General features: G+C 37.4%; 1 protein-coding gene across 1 annotated transcript in view; it reads left to right on the top strand.

The window, feature by feature from the left end:
• The window catches only part of LOC150101027 (uncharacterized), a 108,726-nt gene that overhangs the window by 6,536 nt on the left and 77,375 nt on the right, over nt 1–24,815 (top strand). The window contains exon 2 of the mRNA XM_090401303.1: nt 15,984–16,128. Coding sequence (XP_090257429.1) covers nt 15,984–16,128 — 145 coding nt within the window. The remainder of the gene's footprint in view (nt 1–15,983; nt 16,129–24,815) is intronic.

The following is a 24,815-nucleotide window of genomic DNA, read 5'->3' as shown; positions in this document are numbered from 1 at the left end:
TTATTCCATATAGCATGCAATTTTTATTAACTTTTATCTCCAGATGTGATCGTAGGGGCAGCTGTGGGATCCAAGAATATTGCTGTTGTCTTCTTTGGTGGTTTTTCTTGAAAGCCATCTGTGACTGATTGGCAAAGATAGAATAATGGATCTTCTGTACTGTGTTGAGACCTGTATGCAGTTTGGTAGAAGTTGATCTTGTTATTTTCTAAGAGCCAATTCATAAGTCTGGTATGTATTATTCTTTTGTTTAGTTTACAGAGAGTGCTAGTCAAAGCTATTGGTCTGTAGCTTTTATAGCCACTAGGTTTTTGTTAGGTTTTAGTAAGGGGTATAATGACTGATGTTTTCCAGATGTTTTGGTAGTTTACCTGCATTCCAAGAGGTGTTAAATATCTTCAGAAGGCAGTTTTTGACTATTTTTCCCATGTTTTTAATCATATGTCCAAAGATAAGATCAATTCTGAGTGATTTATCAGGGTCAATTTGACCAATTGTTCTTTCTAATTCTGTCATTGTGAGGTCCTGAGTAAAGATGCCTTCAGAAGGATAGGTTCTGGATTGTATGAGCAGATGTTTTGCAAATTTTCCTGCACTTTTTGTCTTTGTTGTTGTATTGCAGCTTGCTTGCATTAGAGTAATTTTGGCTAGTAAATTTGCCATCCGTTTGTTTGTTGCTGCTGTATTGGTTCCCTGAGGAAATCGTGTTTGAACAGTAATCAGTATCCGGAAATGTTGCATTGTTTAGTAATCTGATGATGATGTTCCAGTTTTGTGAGGCTTTTCTTGGATCTAGTCTATGATAGAATCCTTCCCACTTTTTTTGTTTGCAGTTAGAAATTTCATCTTCTATGTTTTGAGTTAATTCTATTAACTTCTTTCTGTTATCTTCTGTATTATTTTGAAATTTTGAATATTGAAATGGACATTGACATATGGATATGAAAATCATTTTCCCCTCTATACAAGACCTTGATATGCTGTACCTGACTACTGAGCACAGATTTGGTCTCCTGGTATCCAAAGAGATTAAGAAGCTGTGGAAGGCCTTTAAAGAAATTCAGATGATATCAGGATTATGGAATGTAAATTACAAGGATAGATTGAGAGTAGGTGGACTGTAGGCACTGGTAAAAAGGAGGAAGAGGGGTGATACGATAGTGGTCTATAAACTTCTGAGAGAGCATTATGGGGTATTGGTTGATAAAATTTTTCATTATATGGAAGTTGGGGAGAGGACAAAGGGGCATCCATGGAAGTTAAGTCTGTGTGCAGTTAAGAAAGGGGTGTTAGAGAACTAGATTTTTCTTTCACAGAACCATGAGTTGAGTGGAAAGGTTTACCTGTTGAAGTAGTGAGTGCATCTAGTGTGAATAAGTTTAAGAGAAGGTATGACTAGCTAGTATAGGTGATGTATAGCCTCCCTCAATGAGTCCTTGATTCCCTGGAGGTCTAATAATAATATCTTATCTTAAGCTCTTGAAAATTTATTTTTCACTTGGTTAGAGTATAATAAATTTAGTTTAATCCTTTATCCAAGTGTGAGCAAACAAAGTTTGCGCCTGAAAGTATCTTCAGGACTGGGATAAGGTGGTACAACACCAGGACAACTCGTTGCAAAGGTGGAGCAAGCTACCAACAACTCCTGTCTCAGTATCTCCTATAATGCAAAACACATCTCCTTGCAGATATGTCTAATGTTATGCATTAAGGGAAGGGCCACTACACAGACTAGTTTCGACCTTTATTGAGGTCTCTTCAGTGGGAGCCAGGCCCAATTGAGATATCAGGCAGAAGCATTAGCAGGTCATCTCCACCTATAGGAATTGCCAAATGGTGTGCCACCCTTTTTTAATAAATAACTCTGGATTTAGAGAAAGGTATCTCAATGCTTGGTATCTCAATTGGGCCTGGCTCCCACTGAAGAGACCTCAATAAAGGTCGAAACTAGTCTGGGTAGTGGCCCTTCCCTTAATGCATAACATTAGACATATTCGCAAGGAGATGTGTTTTGCATTATAGGAGATACTGAGACAGGAGTTGTTGGTAGCTTGCTCCACCTTTGCAACGAGTTGCCCTGGTGTTGTACCACCTTATCCCAGTCCTGAAGATTCTTTCAGGCGCAAACTTCGTTTGCTCACACTTGGATAAAGGATTAAACTAAATTTACTATACTCTAACCAAGTGAAAAATAAAATTTCAACATCTTTCTCTAAATCCAGAGTTATTTATTAAAAAAGGGTGGCACACCATTTGGCAATCCCTATAGGTAGAGATGACCTTTTAATGCTTCTGCCTGGTATCTCCATTGGGCCTGGCTCCCACTGAAGAGACCTCAATAAAGGTCGAAACTAGTCTGGGTAGTGGCCCTTCCCTTAATGCATAACAATAGACATATCTGCAAGGAGATGTGTTTTGCATTATAGGAGATACTGAGATAGGAGTGTTAGTAACTTGCTCCACCTTTGCAATGAGTTGCCCTGGTGTTGTACCACCTTAACCCAGTCCTGAAGATGAAGATACTTTCAGGCACAAACTTTGTTTGCTCACACTTGGATAAAGGATTAAACTAAATTTATTATTATCTTAAGCTCATTTAACATCAGTACATTCACTGTCCACTCTGGAAACACATTCTATGCATGCACTACTCTCTCCATGCAGAAAATCCACTTCTCACATTGATAAACCCTCCTCACCACTACTCACCCAAATGTTCATATTGTAGATTCTCCAGGTACAGAGAATAGACATTTCTTCTTGTTGAGGTTGAGCTAGTGTAAAAGTGCATCACAAGATTCTTTCAAATGTTATTATTGCATAGGAACCTCCATGGAGTCCAAAGACACTGCAAGAGGTGCACACTATCTATCATACCTCTCCTTGAATTCACTGACTTACAAAACACTCACAACATGAGTGGAATGGAATTCTCACAATTCCATTCCACTCATGCATTCTCCAAGTGAAAAATCTAGTTCTCATACCCTTCCTAACCACACTCTTACAATGACAAGAGTGTAGTTAGCAAGGATATGAGGACTAGATTTTTTGCTCTCTTATCATTGTCCAAAGATGATCCCCTTCTTCAGCTGCCTCTAGCCAAATGCTGAAATATTTTCTTTGCATCAATCTTGTAAAACCATTTTAGTAATGTAAATGTTTCTATCATATCTCCTGTTTTTCACCTATCAGTCAAATTTTGCAACCCACAATCTTCTGGGTTGCTGGATTCTAGATCCTCACCCCCAAAAAACCCAGGTGACCAAACCTGATCATATCACGACTTAGAAATGATAACTTTCTTATCTTTGCTTGTTAACATATTCTTCAATAACCAGATAATGCCGTGAGCTACCTGCAACCTTTGCAGTATATCCTCTGAACTTCAACTTCCTATTCCCCCCCCCCCCCAATTCATAGTTTTAATTTCCTGGAGTACAGTTCCATCAGTATTGTACATAGCACATAATCTTTTAATCCAAAAATGCATAACTTTACACTTTCTACATTTAAACTGGTCCTATTAATTATCTATCAACCTATTTACCTATCTACATCTCCTTAATTACCATTACACTAACCAATTTTACATAATGGGCAACAATTGAATATTTCTCTTCAACTCATTTCTTACATAATTTATGTACAAATTAACCAGCAGTGGTCCAAGCACAATACATTGCTAGTCACCTGCTTTCTCTTGGATTCTTCTCCTCTATATACTATTCTTTGGTATCTGTTCATCAGCCACCCTCGTATGTATATCACCAACTTCATATCTATCACCTGATTTGTTTCAATTTGTGTAACAGAGTTCCATGTGGCATCCTATCAAATGCCTTTGCAAAATTCAGCAGCATCATCATGTAGTCATTCTCTTTATTCAACTCAACTGTTGCTCTTTTATAAAAAGTTAATAAATTACTAAGGCATGACCACAAAGCATCATATTCTTACCCACCTATTCCAAATCTTTCTTTGACGAATGTTTTAAATACCTTTTTCCACCACTTCCAAGATACTGATTGATCTAACTTGTTACCACAGTTTTGGATCCTCCTTTATGCAACGGAACTATTTTGCCCTCCTTCCACTCCCTTGAGACATTACAAGAGCTGAGACTTTAATTTAAGTCTTAGTTCTGGTCAGCCTAGTTTGAGGGAATTTCAGTTCCATTGTATATTCTCATAAATATGCAAGTTGATATCCCATTATCAGCTTGTATATCCATTTTCAATTCTAAGTGGAACAGATTACTAGCACTTAAGTGATAATAATTCCATGGCAGTATTTGTTTTGAGATTCTACAATATCCTAAGTACTTTGAGCCTCTATATTCACATCACTTCCTGTTGCATTTGTTATAGCAGTATCCTCACTTGGATGATAGACTCTTACAAAGTCATCACTGTAGAACTCAATTATTTTGTTCATTTTTATCACCTTGCTACTATCAGCACTTGTTAAGGTTATCCTTCCATAGTCATTCTTTCTCTTACTTGCCACAAAGTGAAAGAACTCTTTGGGATTTCCTTTAGTCTACTTGGCTAATTTTTTCTCATCATAATTTGATTTCACCTTCCTTACATTTTGAATGAGCTTGCTGATCACCTTTCTCTTTATATACCTTCCCCTGCAAATTCTTTCTTTCCTTTTTTGTAGCCTTTGTTTAATGCTATTCTACTCATCCAACCCCTACTTAATTCATCCTCCTGATGTTGGATGTACAGACTGATATTGTTTCCTTCAGATATTCCTTGACCATCTTCCATGCACTGCTGATTTCATTTCAGGATGTTATCTGTGTTCATACTAGTATGAACATTAGTGTAAAGCATCATTTGGTTCCATTGATTCTTCAGTCTGTTGACAAGGCATGATCCACCTCCAATCAGACTTGCTATGCAGAGATAGCGGATAAATTCAAACATTCTTCTCTTTTGATTTCTGCAATTTCATTTGTTTGCCTATCAAATGAAGATGCAACAATAAGGAATTTTATATGCTTGAGAGGGACCAAGGATAAATTGTCTTTTGACAACAGCAAATACTGGGGTAATTTTCTAGCAGGCAAAAACAATGTAGAATAGTTATATTTTATGAGGATACATGCTGATTTTTGTTAGCTTGGGAGCTAAAGTTTGATGACAGTGAATTTTTGATTATTAAGATGATGAGGGATGCATTTCTTTATTTTATTTTAATTTTTTTTTTGCGAACAGAGAAGCTTAAAAAGTTCTCTGAAGGTCTTATGTTTATCGATTTAAACAGATATACATGTTTCCAAAAGACAATTATGTCTTTTTCTTCTCCCCCTCCCTCTGCAGTTCTTCTCCCACTCCTATAATAATGCCCAGCTTAGCAGTCAAGACCAGAACTTGTTTCAGAATGGTGGCATCTACTCCTAGTTTTTGCTAGCATAACCACAACTTTTATAGAATCCTCAGCTTCAAAAACACTTATCTTTTTTAATCAAGATATTAATTTTCATCTGTCCAGCTACTATAACTTTACAAATCACAAATCTGCTCTCACATTTTGGGTAGTGCACCTAATATTTCTCTCTAAAAGTTCTTGATGCTGTTCGGAAGTGGACAGTCCAGCTAATTGACAACCTATCTCTCTCTTGACTCTCCAGTTACTGTGTCACTTCTACAGGTATTTTCATGGGCAGTTATTTCCATGATAGATGCCAGCAGAACTGGCATCTATCATGGTTCTCATTTCTGATAAACTTATGGTAATATGTGCAAGAGCTGCAAAATATTCTTTACAGTTGAAGGTGCTGACTGAACCTGCTACTTCCATTTCTCTTTCATTATACCTTTCCCCATGAAGTATTCACCAAAGATTCCAATTTTCAATTCTAAGTGGAATAAATATAACAGATTACTAGCATAAAAATGATAATAATTCCACTCTGGCATGATGAAAGTTAATGAAATTTGTTATTCAAGATTCTCAGTCAAAACTGGGAGGTAGTACAGTATTTCAATTTTAGCATCACTTACCCCATTTTATTGGTAAAACTAAACTAATGAAAGTAGGTGTTCAGTATAATTGCTGTGATGATGAATGCTGTCCTGTACATTGATAATATAAAACACTATTTCATGATTGTCTAGGATCAATCCTTACCTCCAGATCTTCATTGAATCGGAATTACTTGGTAGAATACCAGATAATGTGGATGACATGCATTGGCAAATTAGTGCCATGAAATGCAGGATGAGTAATCATTATTAGTGACTCCAGTTATGGGGACAGGGAGGGGAGAGAAATAGAATTTATATAGCTGCCAAGAGATAATTGCCTGGCACGATGTGTAATGGTGAGGAATTGTGGTTTGAGAATGCACACTCATCTGGTGACAGTATCAGAGAACTTAACAGTAACCAAGATAGCTACACTGCCTCTGACTGGGAAAATCAATTAGTAGACTGCTAGATATGCAGAATTTTCAGTTGAGAAGTAGTATATATGGAATTACAATGCAAATGATTGACAAATTTGAGGAGTCAGCTTAAAAGTACTATGGCATAAGAATTTGGAGGGGGAACAATGTTAGCATTGAATAGAAGATGTTTGAAGAAAGAAGACTGAGTATTCAGGGTTATAAGGATAAATTGGGTAGGAGTTAGGCCTACTCTTTTTATAATCCCTTCTGTATTAATCCAATAAAACTCTCTTACTAACTTAAATGTTTGTCTTTTTGCCCTATCCACCAAACTTAACCGCTGGGCTGCGGTCCACCGGTTAAGAATCACTGGTCTAAGCAATGTTTTATACAGTGGTACAACCACCTCCTTATCATAGTAGCAATGCATTGTTGCAGACTTTGGAACACTTGCAATGACCCTGTGAACTTCATTCCACTGTCAACCATCATTCTCAGATCTTGAATCTAGAAATGATGGTTGACAGTTGGAAATGGTCCACTTCCTGAAGCACAGTCCAACACCCTTATATCTTGCCACTCCAAAGTGCAACACCTTACACTTATCAATACTTAAACTATAACCCCACTCATTTGTTCAAGCAAAAAGTCTATTTAATCTTCCTTAAGGGAATTAACATCAGTAATACCCCTTATGGTTCTTCCCAACTTTGCATCATCAGCAAACTGAAGATCCTCAGTTAATCCACACAAAACATCATTAACAAATAAGTTAAACAGCAGCCCCAACAACAGATCCCTGGAGCATACAACTGGTTATCTTCATTTTTTGACACACACTTCCATTATACACAACTTCTTGGTATCATTCAGAGACCCAATCTCCAACCCATCTTTCCAATCTATTATACATTCCCATTCTCTGCAGCTTGTACCCCTATCATGAAGTAATCTACCAGATGTCTTTGCAAAGTCCAAGAATATAACTATATATATGAGTCGCCCTTATCCAACACATTATCATAAAATGTGATTATCTAAAACAAGGCCTACACTTTACAGATCCTGCTGATCATCATAAAAAATCCTGTATCCAATAACCCAATCCTATATTCTATTCCTAACCAACCTCTCCAATGCCTTGACCATGATTACAAATATATACAGGGTGTTCGGGATAAATTTGACAGTTTCATAAGGAAAAAGAAAATCTTCTTTGTATCTATTAAATTTAACGAATTGACAAAAAAACATTACAGGCAGAGTTAATTACAATACTATCAACAAGATTTACTCAAAATAACCACCATTAGCATCGATCACAGCTTCAATTCTGCTTCGGAACCTCGAACAAGCTGATGCTACAGTCTCCCTGGGAAGGGCCGCAAAAACTGTTTTAATTTTATCCATTAACTGGGCTTTTGTATTACTGGAAGTGCGATTGGTGTCTTTTTCAACTGCGCCCCATACAAAATAATCCATGGGGTTAAGGTCTGGGGAGTTTGGAGGCCAAACATTTGGACTGGTGAAGTCGTAGAAATTTTCAGACAACCATTTTTGACTTTTCCCAGAGGTGTGGCAAGGGGCCGAATCCTGCTGCCATACATACGGCCTACCATTGGCTACCCTTGTTATCCAGGGCTTGACTACAGTTAGCAACTCCACGAACAAAGCCCGAATTCCAATGCCAGGGTTCTTCAACACCTGTTCCTGCAGATTTGCGAGGAATTCTGCTGTACGAACGCAATCAGATCGTCTGCTAGGGATCTTTCTTCTTGCTACATCCTCGTAGTCACCATTGCAAGTCTCTAGTTCATGCCTGATTGTTTTTACTGTATTCAGGGAGCATTGGGCAGCAGTCGTAATATCCTTATTTTGATGGCGGGCACGAATCATCATGATACAAGTTATTCTCTTCCATGATTCAGGTGGGTTCCAGCTATCCATCCTTTCTGACATCTTGTATATGAATGAAGAAGGGTCCAAACTTTTAAATGAAGAGAAGTGTGTGTTAATACATGTAACTTACGGAAAAATATAATTAATTATAAATATGTCAAATTTATCCCGAACACCCTGTACTTGTCTATAATTGGAAACTTCTGTCCTAGAATCATGCTTATTGAGTGTTACTATTCTGCCTTCTTTCTACTCCTTAAGAACTTTTCCCGCTGCGAGACTTCACTAAATAACCAGGTTGAGAGCATAGCTAAATTATTTTTGCATGCTACTTAAAAATATCTAGTGATATCATCTATCCCAGTCAGTACCCAATTCTTTCACTTCTAATTTCCCTAATATTTGGCTCCCTTCTATATGTTGCAATTTACACCAATATGATACACACTGTTAAGTTATTCATTAAATAACTACCCTGTATCCATCGCTGGTTAGCTACTGTAACTGTCTGTCAGTTTCATCCTTTCATAATTATTCTTTGTTTTGCTTGCCATATAGCAAAGGATTCCCTTGGGTTATCTTTGGCCTGACTAGCCAATCTCCTCTCATACTGCACTTTTTCTTTCTTAACCATAAATTATATATTTATTTAGCTTAATCCTTTATCCAAGTGTAAGCAACCAAAGTTTGTGCCCGAAGTATCTTCAGGACTGGGACAACTCGTGTGCAAAGGTGGACTGACTTCACATTACTTGCCTTAGTATCCCATAATGCAAAGCACATCTTCTTGCAGACATGTATAATGCTATGCATTATGGGAAGGGTCACTACCAAGACCAGTTTCGACCTTTATTGAGGTCTCTTCAGTGGAAGCCAGACCCAGAGGTGATACCAAGGTTGAAGCAATGCAGAAGTCATATTTCCATACACGAGTTGTCCAAAGGTGTCGCACCTTATTATTAAATTACTCTGGATTAGAGAAAGATGTCGGAAGTTTTTTCACTTGGTTAGACTATAAATTATATATTTATTTAGCTTAATCCTTTATCCAAGTGTAAGCAAACAAAGTTTGCACCTGAAGTATCTTCAGGATGTATATGGAAATATGACTTCTGCATTGCTTCAACCTTGGTATCACGTCTGGGTCTGGCTCCCACTGAAGACACCTCAGTAAAGATCGAAACCGGTCTGGGTAGTGGCCCTTCCCATAATGCATAGCATTATACATGTCAGCAAAGAGATGTGCTTTGCATTATGGGAAACTAAGGCAAGTGATGTGAAGTCAGTCCACCTTTGCCACGAGTTGCCCCACTCCTGAAGATACTTCAGACGCACTTTGTTTACTTACACTTGGATAAAGAATTAAGCTAAATAAATATATAATTTATAGTCTAACCAAGTGAATAAACTTCCAATTTCTTAACCATGTTAGTTACCTTTCTAGCCTGCACTTCATATTCCTCATACATCTGATCACTACTCCTTGTACACCTTGTACCTCCTCCTTAACATCTTTTCCAATACCACCTGTCTGATTTTGCTGTTCATCCATTCCACTCCTACTCTATTTATTTATTCAACTCTTGGTATACAGTTGTACATTGCTTGTGTCAGATGCTGCCTAATTGATTCCCATACCATCAACTTCTTTTATGCTCATCAACCTAAGTATCAATGCTGACTATGGAGCTTATCATAATCACCCACCTTATAATTCCACATATCTCCCTTTTTTTGACAATAACTGTCTCCTATTTGGCCATCTCGATTTCCAATTGTTTAGGTGGGAGATGAATTTCCTTGTTTGTGTGAGACCATCACCACACTTAATAAAAGTTTGTTTGGTCTCCAGAGCAAGGTTTCTGGACTATATAAAATATCAATAAAAATACAAAAAAAAAAAAGAAAAAAAAAAAAAGAAAAACAACTTAGCCCACTCATAGTACTTCCAGGCTTACCACCTTACATGAATGGGAGTCGCATAAAAAAACAGTAGCTGAGTTGATACTTCATTTACAACCATATTCTGCGAGGATATTACCAAATCCAACACTAAAACCTTGAGTTGCTTCCATTATCTGCTTAATTTGTTATCGCTTAGAAATTCACTCTCCTTATTCCCATACACTATCTCCTCCTTGCAATTCATATTCTGATAATTAAAATCTCCCATTAGAAGCGCCTTCTTGTTACATGCCCATCCAATGTGCCCTAAACATTTCATAATCAGTGCTATCTACATTCATTGGTCTATAATAACACCATATTAGACATGTTACCGCTAAAGTGCAGAAATCAGTTATTCTACAGATTATCTAGGTATTGTGCAGATTAACTAGGGTGATCCGTTAACGTGCCGAAAATTGTTTCATTTCTCAAATTACCTAGGTAATCTGCACATTACCTACTAGGCACTCGTTAAAGTGAAAATAAGATCTTTGCTGGAACAACAGCAACGTTTCTGTACGCTTAAATTAACATAATGTTATTTATTTATTTTTCGATATCTAAAGAATCAAGTTAATACAATCAAACAATCAACAAATTAGTTGATAGAATCAATCATCAATCAATTAAAAAACTATAATACAAAGGATCAAACGGTTTAAAATATTATTACAATTAAGGAAATGAATTTGCAAAACATATGATAAAATTATGTTTATTTATTAGTGCAATCTAAAGATTGGTGACACTTTGAATTACATAGCAATTGGTTTTTGCGACAAGCACACCTATTTGTGGTACATTTAGATTTACAGTCACATTTTCTGAAACCCTGCCCGGTACCAAGGGATTGTTTTATTGCTGTTTGACGTAAAGATATTTCTACAGCAGGGACATCTTCTTTCATTAAAAATCTCTCTTTGCAAACACTGAATTCAGATTTTGCATACAATTGTTTTAAAATACCCGTCTTAGCACCAAGTTTATAAAAGCCATCCTCTGTTTTACTAAGAACCACAGCTAAAATCGAGCGGGCATCAGTTTTTGCTCTGTCTACTTCCGGTACTTTAATTCTCACAGTGACACCTTCATCAACATTTGGGTGCTTTGCATTAGAAACTGCTAACATTTTCTTTACTTGCTTTTCTAAACCTTTCTTGGCTTCATCACGCTGTATTTTCTGATCCACAGATGCACAATACATTCTTACCATACCCTTCCTCTTTAGGATCTATTTCACCACAAATTACGTGAACAAACATGTCACAGGATTTACACTTGTGAGCATCTGATGCTGCTTTTGAGCAAACAATACAGACCATTTCTATAGTCCTCTTTACAGACTCTGTACGAAACTGTGATGGTGATTCTGCTGAAGTTGAGGGTAACTCAGTGATGACTTCTTCAACATGCAGAGGTGATTCCTTGGAGGTGCAGGGTAACTGAATATTCTTCATAACTGTATCCTCAATCAACAGTATAGAAGGCAGTATAAGATTACTATCGATAAATTCTTGTATTTCTATAGGTGATTCTGTAGAAGCAGGGGATAATGGAATGTCCTCTTGAGTAAGATTTGACTGTGATCTCATAATCACAGTTTCTTGTGAATCTTCTAATTTTTCAAGGTCTTCTTCAGTATTTATCGAATGTAATACACTTTGTGGTATAATAGAAGAAGACAATCCCACTTTTGCGGGACAACCAAACATGGCTTCGTATGGACTTCTTTTAATTGCAGAATGATAGGCACGATTCTTCATGAATTGTACAAATCATATGGCCTCACTCCACTTGTTAGTTTGGTTATCAGCCATCCAAGTAGTGAGCATGTTTTCAATGTCTTGATTCACTCGTTCTACACTTCCTTGACTTTGGCTGTGTCTAGGTTTGCCATTAACCATTTTGATTTCTGGCCACAACTGTGTTACACATTCTAAGATTTTATTACAAAATTCGCGTCCATTATCAGAATGCAAAACACTTGTAGCGCCAAAAAGGAGAAAAATATCAAGCAAGTTATAGGCTAATTCATCTGCCCGTTTTGATGTGAGTGGCTTCAACAAATTTTGTTAAGTGGTCTTGGTATACGAGAAGAAACTTAAACTTTCCATCTGGTTGAGATTGGTAATTGATGAGATCCACCTGGCATCTGCTATTGAAATGTGATGAAATAATCGGCTTTACAACAATCCCTTTTTTTGCACTTTTTTATTTTTGTTGACAAGGTTCGCATAAATCCAAAAACATTTTTATTTGGGCTTGGGTTATGTTTTTTAAAGTGTATTTAATTGCTTGATCATTCTGTCTCTTCCACCGTGGCCAATTGACAAATGAGTAGAATACATTATTTCAAACAATTCTTCGGCACGGACAAACTTTTTCACACTTTCTCGCGCATCTGACAACGGCTCAATGAGTTTTTCACAGCCTTGTACAGTTCACACATCATACCTTTGAATTATTCGATAATCTCGAGATGATTCTTTCTTCTTGGAAACTTTTATTCGCTTTACATCTTCAGTTATGGAATCATACTTTCGTTTTGTCATTAAAACACTATTATATTTTGAATCTTCACTAAAGAGGTTTGCGAAGAATCTTTTCTTCATTTTACTCACCAATTCGGTGCTTGCTTGCATAATAGGAGCTAAATTTATCTGTTTTAAAAAAATCATGACACAAATTCACATGCTAACAGGCAGAAACGAATTTGAAAACAAAACCAAACTAAAAGTGGAGGGAGAGGGGGGAAGGAGTACAGAAAGGAAATGAGAGAAACAAACTTTTGAACTTTAACGATACGGAAGCCATTAATGTGCACATTACCTAGGTAAAATGCGGAAAACTCTTGATTCCGCACGTTAACGGAGCAAATCAGTTAATCTGCAGATTAGCTAGGTAATGTGCACGTTAACAGCTTTCGAGCTTTAGCGGTAACAGATATACTATTCTATTAATTTCAACTTCGCAGCAAACAGGTCTATCATCACATATACTACAATTTTCAATTTCCACTCTTAGTGGACATAATTCCTCTATCATTAATATTAATCACTCTTCTTTAATTAAATTATCCCACTCCTCTTTTCATATTCCTATCACTATGAAAAATTCTGTATCCTTCAATTTCTATTCCTCACAATACATCAACTTGAGACAGTAATTTCATTTACATCAATTATCTTTTGGCAAGCTCACTCAATCAATTGATAAAGTAGTGTACTAACAAAACAGTTTCTTATAAACTTCTGCTTAGTGATTATTAAATATGGTACCTTGATTTTTCTAATTTCATGATAAATACAACATTATTTCATTCTACAGAAACAGTTTTGTGTTTATCATGTTCTCATGATTGTTACTATCAGCAAATGCTGGATTAGGCAAGTGAACTCCTACTGCATTATTCTCAGATACTGCTTTTCTATTCAGCTTAATATATATATATATCTTATAATTTTTTTTCTTTTTTATATACACTGTTTGGAAAGAGGTCAATTGGCATGGTGTATCATGCCATTGGAGATGTCCGTTGACTTCTTTGTCCTGGTGAAATGGCTGTGAGGGAACTGACAGAGTTTGAAAGAGGCATTGTGATAGGATGCCATGTGCGGGCCTATCTGTTCAGCACATTGTTGACTAATTGGGCCATCCCTGGTCAAAAATCAGTGATACCATACTGAGATGGAAGTGTGCAGGGAGTCAATTGCAAGCGCTACTTGCATTGGATGACCCACCACACTCACCAGATGTGACTATAGGGTGCTACTGCTACGAAGGATAATATGTAAAAACTGAATGAAGTTTTGGACATTGATTAGAACATGAATTTGCACAAAAACATTCAGAACCAAGGTTCACAACATGGGGTTTCCATAGTATGGCCACAATATGCAAGCACCACATTATCTGAACAAACATGCAGCATCATCTTCAGTGGTGCAAAGAGCATGTGCAGTGGGACATGGAAGCTTTCCAAGCTTTCATGTCCCACTGTACACACTACAGAGTGAAGAATCATGCCACACCCTCTACCAAGAAGATGGACAGGTATGGGCTGGTGAACGTCTCTTACCATAGTGCATAACCCCAACTATGAAATTTAGAGGCGGCAGTGTGATGATATGGTCGTATTTTATTGGTTTGGCCTTGGACCTCTGTGGTACCATGAACATTGAACTCCAAGAGGTATTTGAACATTCTGGACAATGCAATGCTTCTTACTTTGTGGCGTTTCTATGGAACTGACCATTATCTCTTTCAGCAAGACAATGCACCATGTCATAAGGCTGCTGCTGCTGTAACTGCTTGGTTTGTAAACATGAATATCACCACACTTGGCTGGTCTCCACAGAGCCCCAATCTCAACCCTGTGGGATGAACTGAAGTGTCAGGTGAAGTCAAGGGACATTTGCCCCCCACAAGTCTAGGACCTTTACATGCCTACAGGAAGAATGGTCCAAAATTCCCATTGATCACTTTCGTGTGCTTGTGGAAAGTATGCCTCGTAGGATTGCTGCAGTCATTGTAGTGAAAGGAGGTCCTACATCTTAAGGTTGGTGTGCCATGGCTGTTTGTTCCTCCTTTGCCTTCTTTCCAAGAAGTGTACTAGTTTTATCTTTTCTTCATTAGCTCTTCAAATGTTGTTACGTAGCATGATTTGAAGATCTATTGAAATTGACACAAAAGTGTTTATATTATTATTTTAACTTTATGACGCCATAATTTTTTTTCTATACAGATAAAAAAAAAACCTCTATAAAATATCAGATTTAAGGTGGATCCAAAACTGTTTTCTATGTTTAATCAGGAAACATAGTAGACCAAACCCACCACATTTAAATGCAAAATATTACGGAAATGGTTAAGATGTAGAATTTGATACATAGCTTTATCCATTTGATGTAATGATTATCCTGTTTAGGATGGTGCCCTTCAAACCATTCTATAAAACCACTGATTGTTTGATTTCCCCTGATACACTTTGTCATTCAGATTCAGCTGTCTGCTTTTCTTCAACTGTATTGAAAAGCATACAGAACAGTTGATGTAAGAGAGATTGGTATTGCAGAAACCATTTATTGAGAATTAGTCAGAAAGAATACATGGAATGGTATGGTGAATAATAAGATTATATTAATTCTGACTTCAATGAGGTTCATTTTTCCTATATATGTGAAGTGAATTCTAAAATTTTTGGAAATTTTATTTTATTATATTTTTTCCCCATAAGTAGTTTTTCTGTTGGTTTGACTTTTCTCGGTGAAAAGTATGAAGTGACAGGAGTTTTAAGTATGATGTGCATATGGAGAAGTATAAGTGAATGGTGTCAGGCCATTTACTTTTTCTGTATTTCTCGGCATACTACTATTACTTCATTTCTCTTACAAGCATAATTTGTAGAGTAGCAACAATAAGGTTTAGTAGAACCAAAAGTTTATTAGTACCATTGAAGAAAAAAAGGAATGAATACTATTTGCTTTGTCTGGTTGACTATTGTATAATGTGTGATCATGTTTAAAATTTACTCTTGGAATAGAAAATATGTTAGGTTTTGTTCCTCTAGTATGAGTAACATAATTTAAACCTATGAAAATGGTCAATCATGGCAGTTTTTCTGCAAATATCTCTCAATAACAATTTTGTGACTTCTGTTGAAATTTCATTTTTCGGGAAGTATTAAATGAATGATTTCTCCGAACTCCAAATTTTATATGCATTAACTGTTTTCCAGAGGACAACTCAGAAGTCTTTGGGCAGGTGCTCTAATTGCTCTACCTTCAGGTGCTGGTGTAGCTATGTCTGTTCTTGGAGGTAATACTGCATCTCTTGTAGGGGTTGCCATATCAGCATCACTTCTTCCTCCAACAGTGAACTGTGTAAGTATATTGCACAGAAGTTTATGCAGCTCCTGCCTTGAAATGTTTTTGTAAACCTGTAGTACATTCGTCCTGTGACTGGACTAAGGATATTTGTTTTTACTTTTTGTATTATCTATTAATTTTTTTATATAGTACACATATCAATACCTTGTTATTTTTACATAATGATCTGACAGTCACTGTAGTACTGCTACATATAAAGGAACTCAACTAGCATATGTATTTTGATATAATTAATTGTTCAGTATATAATTTTATGAAGTTACTGTCTATATACATTTTTTAAATATTATTGAGGTTGATGTCCATGCTTAGATATCAGACTGTATGTCTTATTTTGCACAGTTTTTTTGTAGAATCTCATAAGTTATAACAGTACAATATTAGACATACTGTACTTGTACTTCAATTTTTCCTTTTTATGCATTCCTCCCACCAATTCATCTATCTGCAAATGTCCTATTTTTAGAAAACAGTTTAAGAAAGTACCAAAAAATACATGCTTGTTATGCGTTGCTATAATTATAGAATCTGCTGGCAACTGTATTTTTCCTCTGACTAGTGTGTGTGTTCCCAGGTTTAAAAGGTTTGTATGGCCTCACTGGGAGTAATAGTGTCAAGGTCTTATTGAATGACAGGGTGAGAGAATTATGAAAAGGAAAGGAAGATAGGAGCAATCGATAGTGCTTATACATTAGTGCAAGAAGTACTTGGAAAGAAGGACAGAGTTTTATGAACTTGATAACATTAGTTAGTAAATTAGCATCAGTGAAATATGGTTGGTTGAGGATAATATACTGATGGTAATAAAATATGATGATTACAGCATTTTTTTTGAAAAGACAATGGATTAAAATAGGGCATGTGGAATATTACTTATGATATCAGAAATGTCCTACGAGATGAATAATGGTAATAATCAGTTGCATGAAGAGTAGGCCAGGAGAGTGACACAGTTGGTAAGGACAACAGAAGTGCAGTATGAGCAGAAATTAGTAAACCAGGCCCTTGTGTTTTTTTTTTTTTTTTTTTTTTTTTAATATTATATATATATATATATATATGTGTGTGTGTGTGTGTGTCAAGTAGAAGGAAGAATGATTATGGTAAGATGCTGTTAATGGATGAAAGTGAGAGATTGATGACTGCTGCAGAGAACAGCCGAGGTGCTCAGTGAGCAGTTCATCAGGATATTTCATCCTCAATGTGAAATCAGAAGCTCAAGTGTAGAGAATGAAATGAGAGAATACTTATGAAGAGGTGTATGAGAAGTTAGTAAGCTAGATATCAATAAGGCAAGAGCACTTGATGATGTATCACTACGTGTCTTGAGGGAATATTCCATGGCGTTAGCATCGGTTTTGTTGTACCTGTTTGACAAGCATCTTGAAACAGCACAAGTCCCAAAGGAGTGGAAGGAAGGCAGAATTGTTTGACTTCACAATAAGGATAAGGGCCACAAATTATAGGCTAATCTGGAGTAGTTAAGATATAGGATACAAAAGTGAGTTGATAGCGGTAGTATTCGTTGTACTTGTCAGCATGGTTTTGTTAAAGGGAGGTTGCATTTTACAAACTGCTTTAGTACTATAACAAGGTGACAAATGTATTAAACAAGGGAGATGCATATAAAGTAGTATACTAAGATTTTGCAAAGGCTTTTGATAGACTGCCACACCACAAGTTAGTCACTAATCATAAACTGAAGCAAATGGGATTGAATGATATACTAGTGAGATGGATAGGTGAATGGCCATTGGATAAGTATCAGTAAGTTGTGTATTGAGAGGGGAGGCACTAATGGTGTGCTACAAGGGTCAGTTTTTGGACTATTGTTATTTCATTTGTATATTAATGATATTGGGATAGGTTTAACTGGTGATATAACTGTTTGCAGATGATCCAAAACTGAGGAGAGTGATGAGGAATCTAGCAGATGTTGTGGACTTACAGGAGGACTTGAATAGATTGTATGAGTGGGCAACAGTATGGAACTGTCAATTCAATATTGCCAAGTGTAAGGTTTTGAAATTTGGTAGGCAATAATGGGATGCAAAGTATACATTTGGGGAAATTCTGGAAGAAGTTGAAGAGATAAGATACCTTCGAATGGTGGTGCACAAGGATTTGAAGTTCAGAAGTCACATTGCACAAGTTGAAGATTATGGCAATTCTGCAGAGGACCTTAACATGTAGAAATAAAGAGGTTCTGGTACCATTGTATAAAGCCTTGATCAGGCCTTGTATGGATTATTGTGTATAAATTTGGTCCCCTGGTTTTCATGGTGATGAGGATGTGTTGGAGAGGGTCCAGAGAAGAATAAGGTCATAACTGTCTTTAGGATGTGAGGCCAGATTGAGGGAATGCAGTCTGCAAAGCCTTGTCAATAGGAGGAAGAGAGGATATGATTGAGACATTTAGTTGCTAAAGGGTTGTTACAAGGTTAATGTACAAGAAATATTTCATAGAATGGGGGAAGGGAGTAGACCAAAGGGGACATACCTGGAAGTTGTATAAGGGGGGGGGTGAGCAGGGACATAAACAGAAGGTTCTTTGCATGGAGAGTGGTTGGTGACTGGAATGCTTTGTGTGACATTTTGGTGAATGCAGCTACAACGAATGAGTTTTAGGCACAGTTTGATTGGCTTTGTGTGTGACAGTGTTTGCCTCCTAAGATGAGCCTTTTTTACTTTATGGAAGTCTAGTGTTAATAATAATGTGTATCAGGTGTAGTAATGAAGTGTTAGAGGCTGGTTAAAGATAAAATACAAACTTGGATTGATGAAAAGTACAAATCTTTTGGGAGAGCAGTATGGGTTTGTTAAGGGGAGGTCTTGCTTCAGTAACTTAAGTTACATTTTACAATAGGTTATAAGTGTATGGCAAAGAGAAAATACTTATATGGTGATTTTTCTGAATTTTGTTAAAATGTTTGGTAGAATACTACATGACAAATTTCAATTGAAATTGAGCAGGAAAGTATAAATAGTCAGTTGGTGGCGTGATTACTAGAGGGATGGTTAGCTAATAGAAGCCAGTGAGTTGTGTCTAGGATAGCAATGTCCCAAAAGCAAAAAGTTACAAGTGAGATGCCACAAGGTTTTTTCTAGGATTACTGTTGTTTAATTTATATATTAACAATATAATTCAAGGTCTGAGAGGAGATATTTAATTGTTTGCTGCTACTAATTGGAAAGAACAAAGTTAAGGAAGCACTGATATACTGTCATAAGGAGATATAAATAGATTGGTAACTTTGGATAGATGAATAGGGATTTCATTGCAGTGCTGAGTGTAAAGTCATGTACCGTGCCCAGAAAAGGTGGAATTAAGTTTATGATATTGGAAGACCTTTGTTTCAGAAGGTATAAGAGGCATGGAACCTTGAGATCTCAGTGGATCAGGATATAAATTCAGGGGTTACACAGAACAGAAAATTTCTGCTATAACATGAAGGACACTAACAAATAGTGATAGTTCTACTGTATAAGGCACAATTAGATTGCATTTGGTCACCTAGTTATCAGGCAAAAACAAAACATTAGAGAGAGAGCTGAAGTGCATGTCTGAGGACTCTTGATTAAGGGAATATGGTCCATAGAACTTAACAGATAGGAGGAATAAAGGTGATATAATTGAAATGTTAAGTTGGTGAGATGAGTGAGTGTATTACATAAATATATATATACAGGGTGTTCGGGATAAATTTGACAGTTTCGTAAGGAAAAAGAAAATCTTCTTTTTATCTATTAAATTTAATGAATTGACAAAAAAACATTACAGGCAGAGTTAATTACAATACTATCAACAAGATTTACTCAAAATAACCACCATTAGCATCGATCACAGCTTCAATTCTGCTTCGGAACCTCGAACAAGCTGATGCTACAGTCTCCCTGGGAAGGGCCACAAAAACTGTTTTAATTTTATCCATTAACTGGGCTTTTGTATTACTGGAAGTGCGATTGGTGTCTTTTTCAACTGCGCCCCATACAAAATAATCCATGGGGTTAAGGTCTGGGGAGTTTGGAGGCCAAACATTTGGACTGGTGAAGTCGTAGAAATTTTCAGACAACCATTTTTGACTTTTCCCAGAGGTGTGGCAAGGGGCCGAATCCTGCTGCCATACATACGGCCTACCATTGGCTACCCTTGTTATCCAGGGCTTGACTACAGTTAGCAACTCCACGAACAAAGTCCGAATTCCAATGCCAGGGTTCTTCAACACCTGTTCCTGCAGATTTGCGAGGAATTCTGCTGTACGAACGCAATCAGATCGTCTGCTAGGGATCTTTCTTCTTGCTACATCCTCGTAGTCACCATTGCAAGTCTCTAGTTCATGCCTGATTGTTTTTACTGTATTCAGGGAGCATTGGGCAGCAGTCGTAATATCCTTATTTTGATGGCGGGCACGAATCATCATGATACAAGTTATTCTCTTCCATGATTCAGGTGGGTTCCAGCTATCCATCCTTTCTGACATCTTGTATATGAATGAAGAAGGGTCCAAACTTTTAAATGAAGAGAAGTGTGTGTTAATACATGTAACTTACGGAAAAATATAATTAATTATAAATATGTCAAATTTATCCCGAACACCCTGTATATATCTAATAGATTCATAATAGAACTTTGTATAGTATTGAAAAGGAGAATTATTGCACAGGATAACAGCTGGTGGGGGAAACAAGAGATTATCCCTGGAAACTGCATAAAGGTCATGGGTAAGGAAGTGAAAAGGCATTGTTGGAACACACCTGGATTAGCACTCCAGTTATTTTTTTTTTACTCTTTGGTCTTCTATAGAAAAGTGGATGCCCAAGATTTACATACAAAAGTGGCAAAAAATAGTCAGCTATAGACAATCAAACAAGAGCATGCAAAGGTCAAGAAAATGCTCTCTCAAAGTTATCTGTAAATGCATAAAAATGGTCAGAACATGTCTTAATATTTGGATTTTCTTTAGCAATAATAGTAAATTTCAAAATATTATTATCACAAAAATTTATTCCTACATTTTTTTTTAAGAATTTACAGGTCATCAGAAAAAAGGGTGAGGAGAGGGATTAATGGGGAGTGAAGGTAAATAAAAGATCATAATGCTTCATATTTTTGCTTTAAAATTAGCAATACATTAGATGAAAAGGGAACTTTGTATTGTCAGTGGCTGGCGAATGCTTCAACGCAATGTATGACTTTTATTGTGGTCTGAGTGTTTTGCCTATTATTATGAGTCATCTGACTCCATGGAGGACTAATAAATAATACTAATATACACTGAGTTAGCTTTGCATTAGCCCCCCCCCACTCAGATTTACATATTCGGTACAATCAATAGTACCACGTGATATCAACGTCACGTGCAGTTACTATAAATGGGCACACCTCTGTTGGAAGTTTTTTTTACACTTGGTTAGACTATAATAAATTTAGTTTAATCCTTTACCCAAGTGTAAGCAAACAAAGTTTGTGCCTGAAGTATCTTCAGGACTGAGGCAACTCGTGGTAAAGGTGGAAGAAGCTCTCATCACTCCTTGTCTCAGTATCTCCCATAATGCACAGCACATCTCCTTGGGAACATGTATAATGCTATGCATTAAGGGAAGGGTCACTACCCAGACCGGTTTCAATCTTTATTGAATGTTCAAGTACAGGTCAAACTCCAAAAACTCAGTGTTGTTCTCCTCAGTAACAGACTCACCATGTCACGGAGAAGAACTCTCAGCATTGGCTCTCTATTCCGTGGCAGGCTCACTCTGCCACTGAGCAGAGCCGCTCATTTGCTCATATGTCATCTCAGGGGTGACAGCAACAGCCGAGACTCAGTTAAAACTTCATGGGCTACAGCATTGTCATTCATCTCCCAAGCTTCCAACCAGTTTCGACCTTTGTTGAGGTCTCGTCAGTGGGAGCCAGACCCAGAGGTGGTGATACCAAAGTGCAAGCAATGGAGAAGTCATATTTACCTATACGAGTTGCCAAAAGGTGTCTCACCTTATTAAATTACTCTGGATTTAGAGACAGATGTTGGAAGTCTTTTTCACTTGGATAGACTATAATAAATTTAGTTTAATCCTTTATCCAAGTGTAAGCAAACAAAGTTTGCACCTGAAGTATCTTCAGGACTGAGGCAACTCGTGGTAAAGGTGGGCCAAGCTCTCATCACTCCTTGTCTTAGTATCTCCCATAACGCACAGCACATCTCTCCTTGCAGACATGTATAATACTATGCATTAAGGGAAGGGCCACTACCCAGACTGGTTTTGACCTTTATTGAGGTCTCATCAATGGGAACCAGACCCAGAGGTGGGGGGAGCAATGGAAGTCATATTTCCTATACGAGTTGCCAAAAGGTGTCTCACCTTATTAAATTACTCTGCATTTAGAGAAAGATGTTGCTTCCACCTTGGTATCGCCACCCCTGGGTCTGGCTCCCACTGATGAGACCTCAATAAAGGTCAAAACCGGTCTGGGTAATGGCCCGTCCCTTAATGCATAGCATTATACATGTCTGCAAGGAGATGTGCTGTGCATTATGGGAGATACTAAGACAAGGAGTGATGAGAGCTTCGTCCACCTTTACCACAGTCCTGAAGATACTTCAGGTGCAAACTTTGTTTGCTTACACTTGGATAAAGGATTAAACTAAATTTATTACCTATCCTCTGTGCATAATAAGTAAATATTTGCTAGCAATAGGAAAACATGGCGATGTCAATTTGACCCCAGGCGAATAGTTGGGGCCCACAGGGCAGGTGCCAGTATTTCAGAAACATGTGCACGTGTTGCTTGTTCCCATACTACTGTATCAAGGTAGTACCAGAACTGGATTAACCATCACCAGGCATCCAGTAGAAGGGCTAACATTGGTCAGTCCTAGAGGGTGGTTGATCCTAGAGGTGAGCATCAAGTATCATGACTGGTATCTCAGCAACGAGATGCAACAGTTCACACAGCTCACCCACCAGTCCAACAACAGGGCAGTTTGACTCATTTCCACATACACCATGCACTGTACCTTGCTTCACTTGGGGTTCCACAGCTGGAGACCAACAAGGATACCCATGATGACGGCCAAACATCTCGCATGGCCCATGGAATGTCGGCAATGGAACCTCGACAGATGGAATAAGGTCACCTGGAGTGATGAGTCCCATTTGCTGCACCATGCTGATGACTGGGTTCTCATTTAGCATACGCAGCATGAAACCCTATCTCCTGATTGCACAGTTGGGGTTCAATAGGCCGATGGGGACAGTGTTATGGTCTGGAGAGCTTTTTCCTGGCATGCCCTAGGTCTGTTGGTTATCATCCCACAAACACTGAATAGTGAATGCTACAGGGCTTGTTAGCTGACCATCTCCATCCACATCTGCAGGAGGTCTACCCTGACCACACTGCCATCTTTAAGCAGGACAATGCAACTTGTCATTGGGCTCATACAACTAGGAGGAACATGACAACAAATTCACCACATTGCCTTGGCCCCCAAACTCCCCTGACTGTAACCCAATTGAACATGTGTAGGATATGCTAACGAGTTATTAGGTGGGTATTCCTAATACCCACCTAATAACTCGCTAACTTAAGTGTATATGAAAATGCCAGCATAGTTGAACGCATTGGGCAGTGGTCTTCATTTGCTGCCACCATGCTGTAGGGCAGATATGGCAGATGATTTTCATTACCCAGTGTGAGTTCTAGATACAATTGAAACATTAACTCCACAGTACTTGTGGACCATTGGATTGAACTTTTCCTGAGTTGGATTATCAAATAAAAAAACTTCATACTAAACAAATGAGATATCTGTTCTGGATATATTTAAATTCAGATTGGGAGGTAAATGCACTTAATATGGATGATGTTTTACCCATTGCTGTGCTATTATTGGAAGTTAGTCATGAAACACACATGATGTTTGTGCTCCTGCCAAATCAAGTAAAAATTTTTATTTTTAAATTAAATGAAAAAAGCACTATGATATTCCCTTGAGTTTTGAAATATCAATACTTGATACACAAATAGTATTTTCACATACCTATTGGCATGAAACATTGATAACTTTTACAATAGCCTAAACAATGGATTGCAGTACTGCAAAGAAAGATTGTATCATATGCTATGGTTGCCTGAAAACATATCTGGCTTTTCAGAGGTCAAAGTCCAATACACACAGGTTATTATCATCCTCAAACTTCCATGGAGTCACTCACTCACACTATCATACATCTTCTGTCCAAAAAGAAACAACTTTTTGAAAATAGAAGAAACTAGTGGCACCACCTGTTGTATCTTTTTGTTGTCGAAAGCAGCAACCTTCATTAGTGTTGTATTAACTGTTTATGACCTTTGTTTCATTAGAAGCTGAGTTATAGTGCCAAGAGTGACAGTGTGTTTTGACGAATGGTCGGAAAATGAGTTTCATACAGAGAGCTGCAATTGACTTTTGTATTAAACTTGGTAAAAGTTTTACTGAAATGCATCAAATGCTTCAAAAAGCATACGATTATGAATGCTTATCCTGTACTCAAGTTAACGAGTGATTTAAGCGATTTCAAAGTGGTCGTGAGACGCTTGAAGACGACGAAAATCTGGGCCATTCAAAAACTGGACTGAGCGAAATTAACATCCAAAAAGTGCGCGATTTCATCAAAATAAACCCGAAATCGTCTGTGAGGTT

This window comes from Typopeltis vanoorti, chromosome 12 (assembly GCF_054136105.1).
Source record: "Typopeltis vanoorti isolate ZY-2024b chromosome 12, IOZ_Tvanoo_1.0, whole genome shotgun sequence".
Taxonomy (NCBI): Eukaryota; Metazoa; Arthropoda; class Arachnida; order Uropygi; family Thelyphonidae; genus Typopeltis; species Typopeltis vanoorti.
This window is presented reverse-complemented; position numbering and strand designations above follow the sequence as displayed.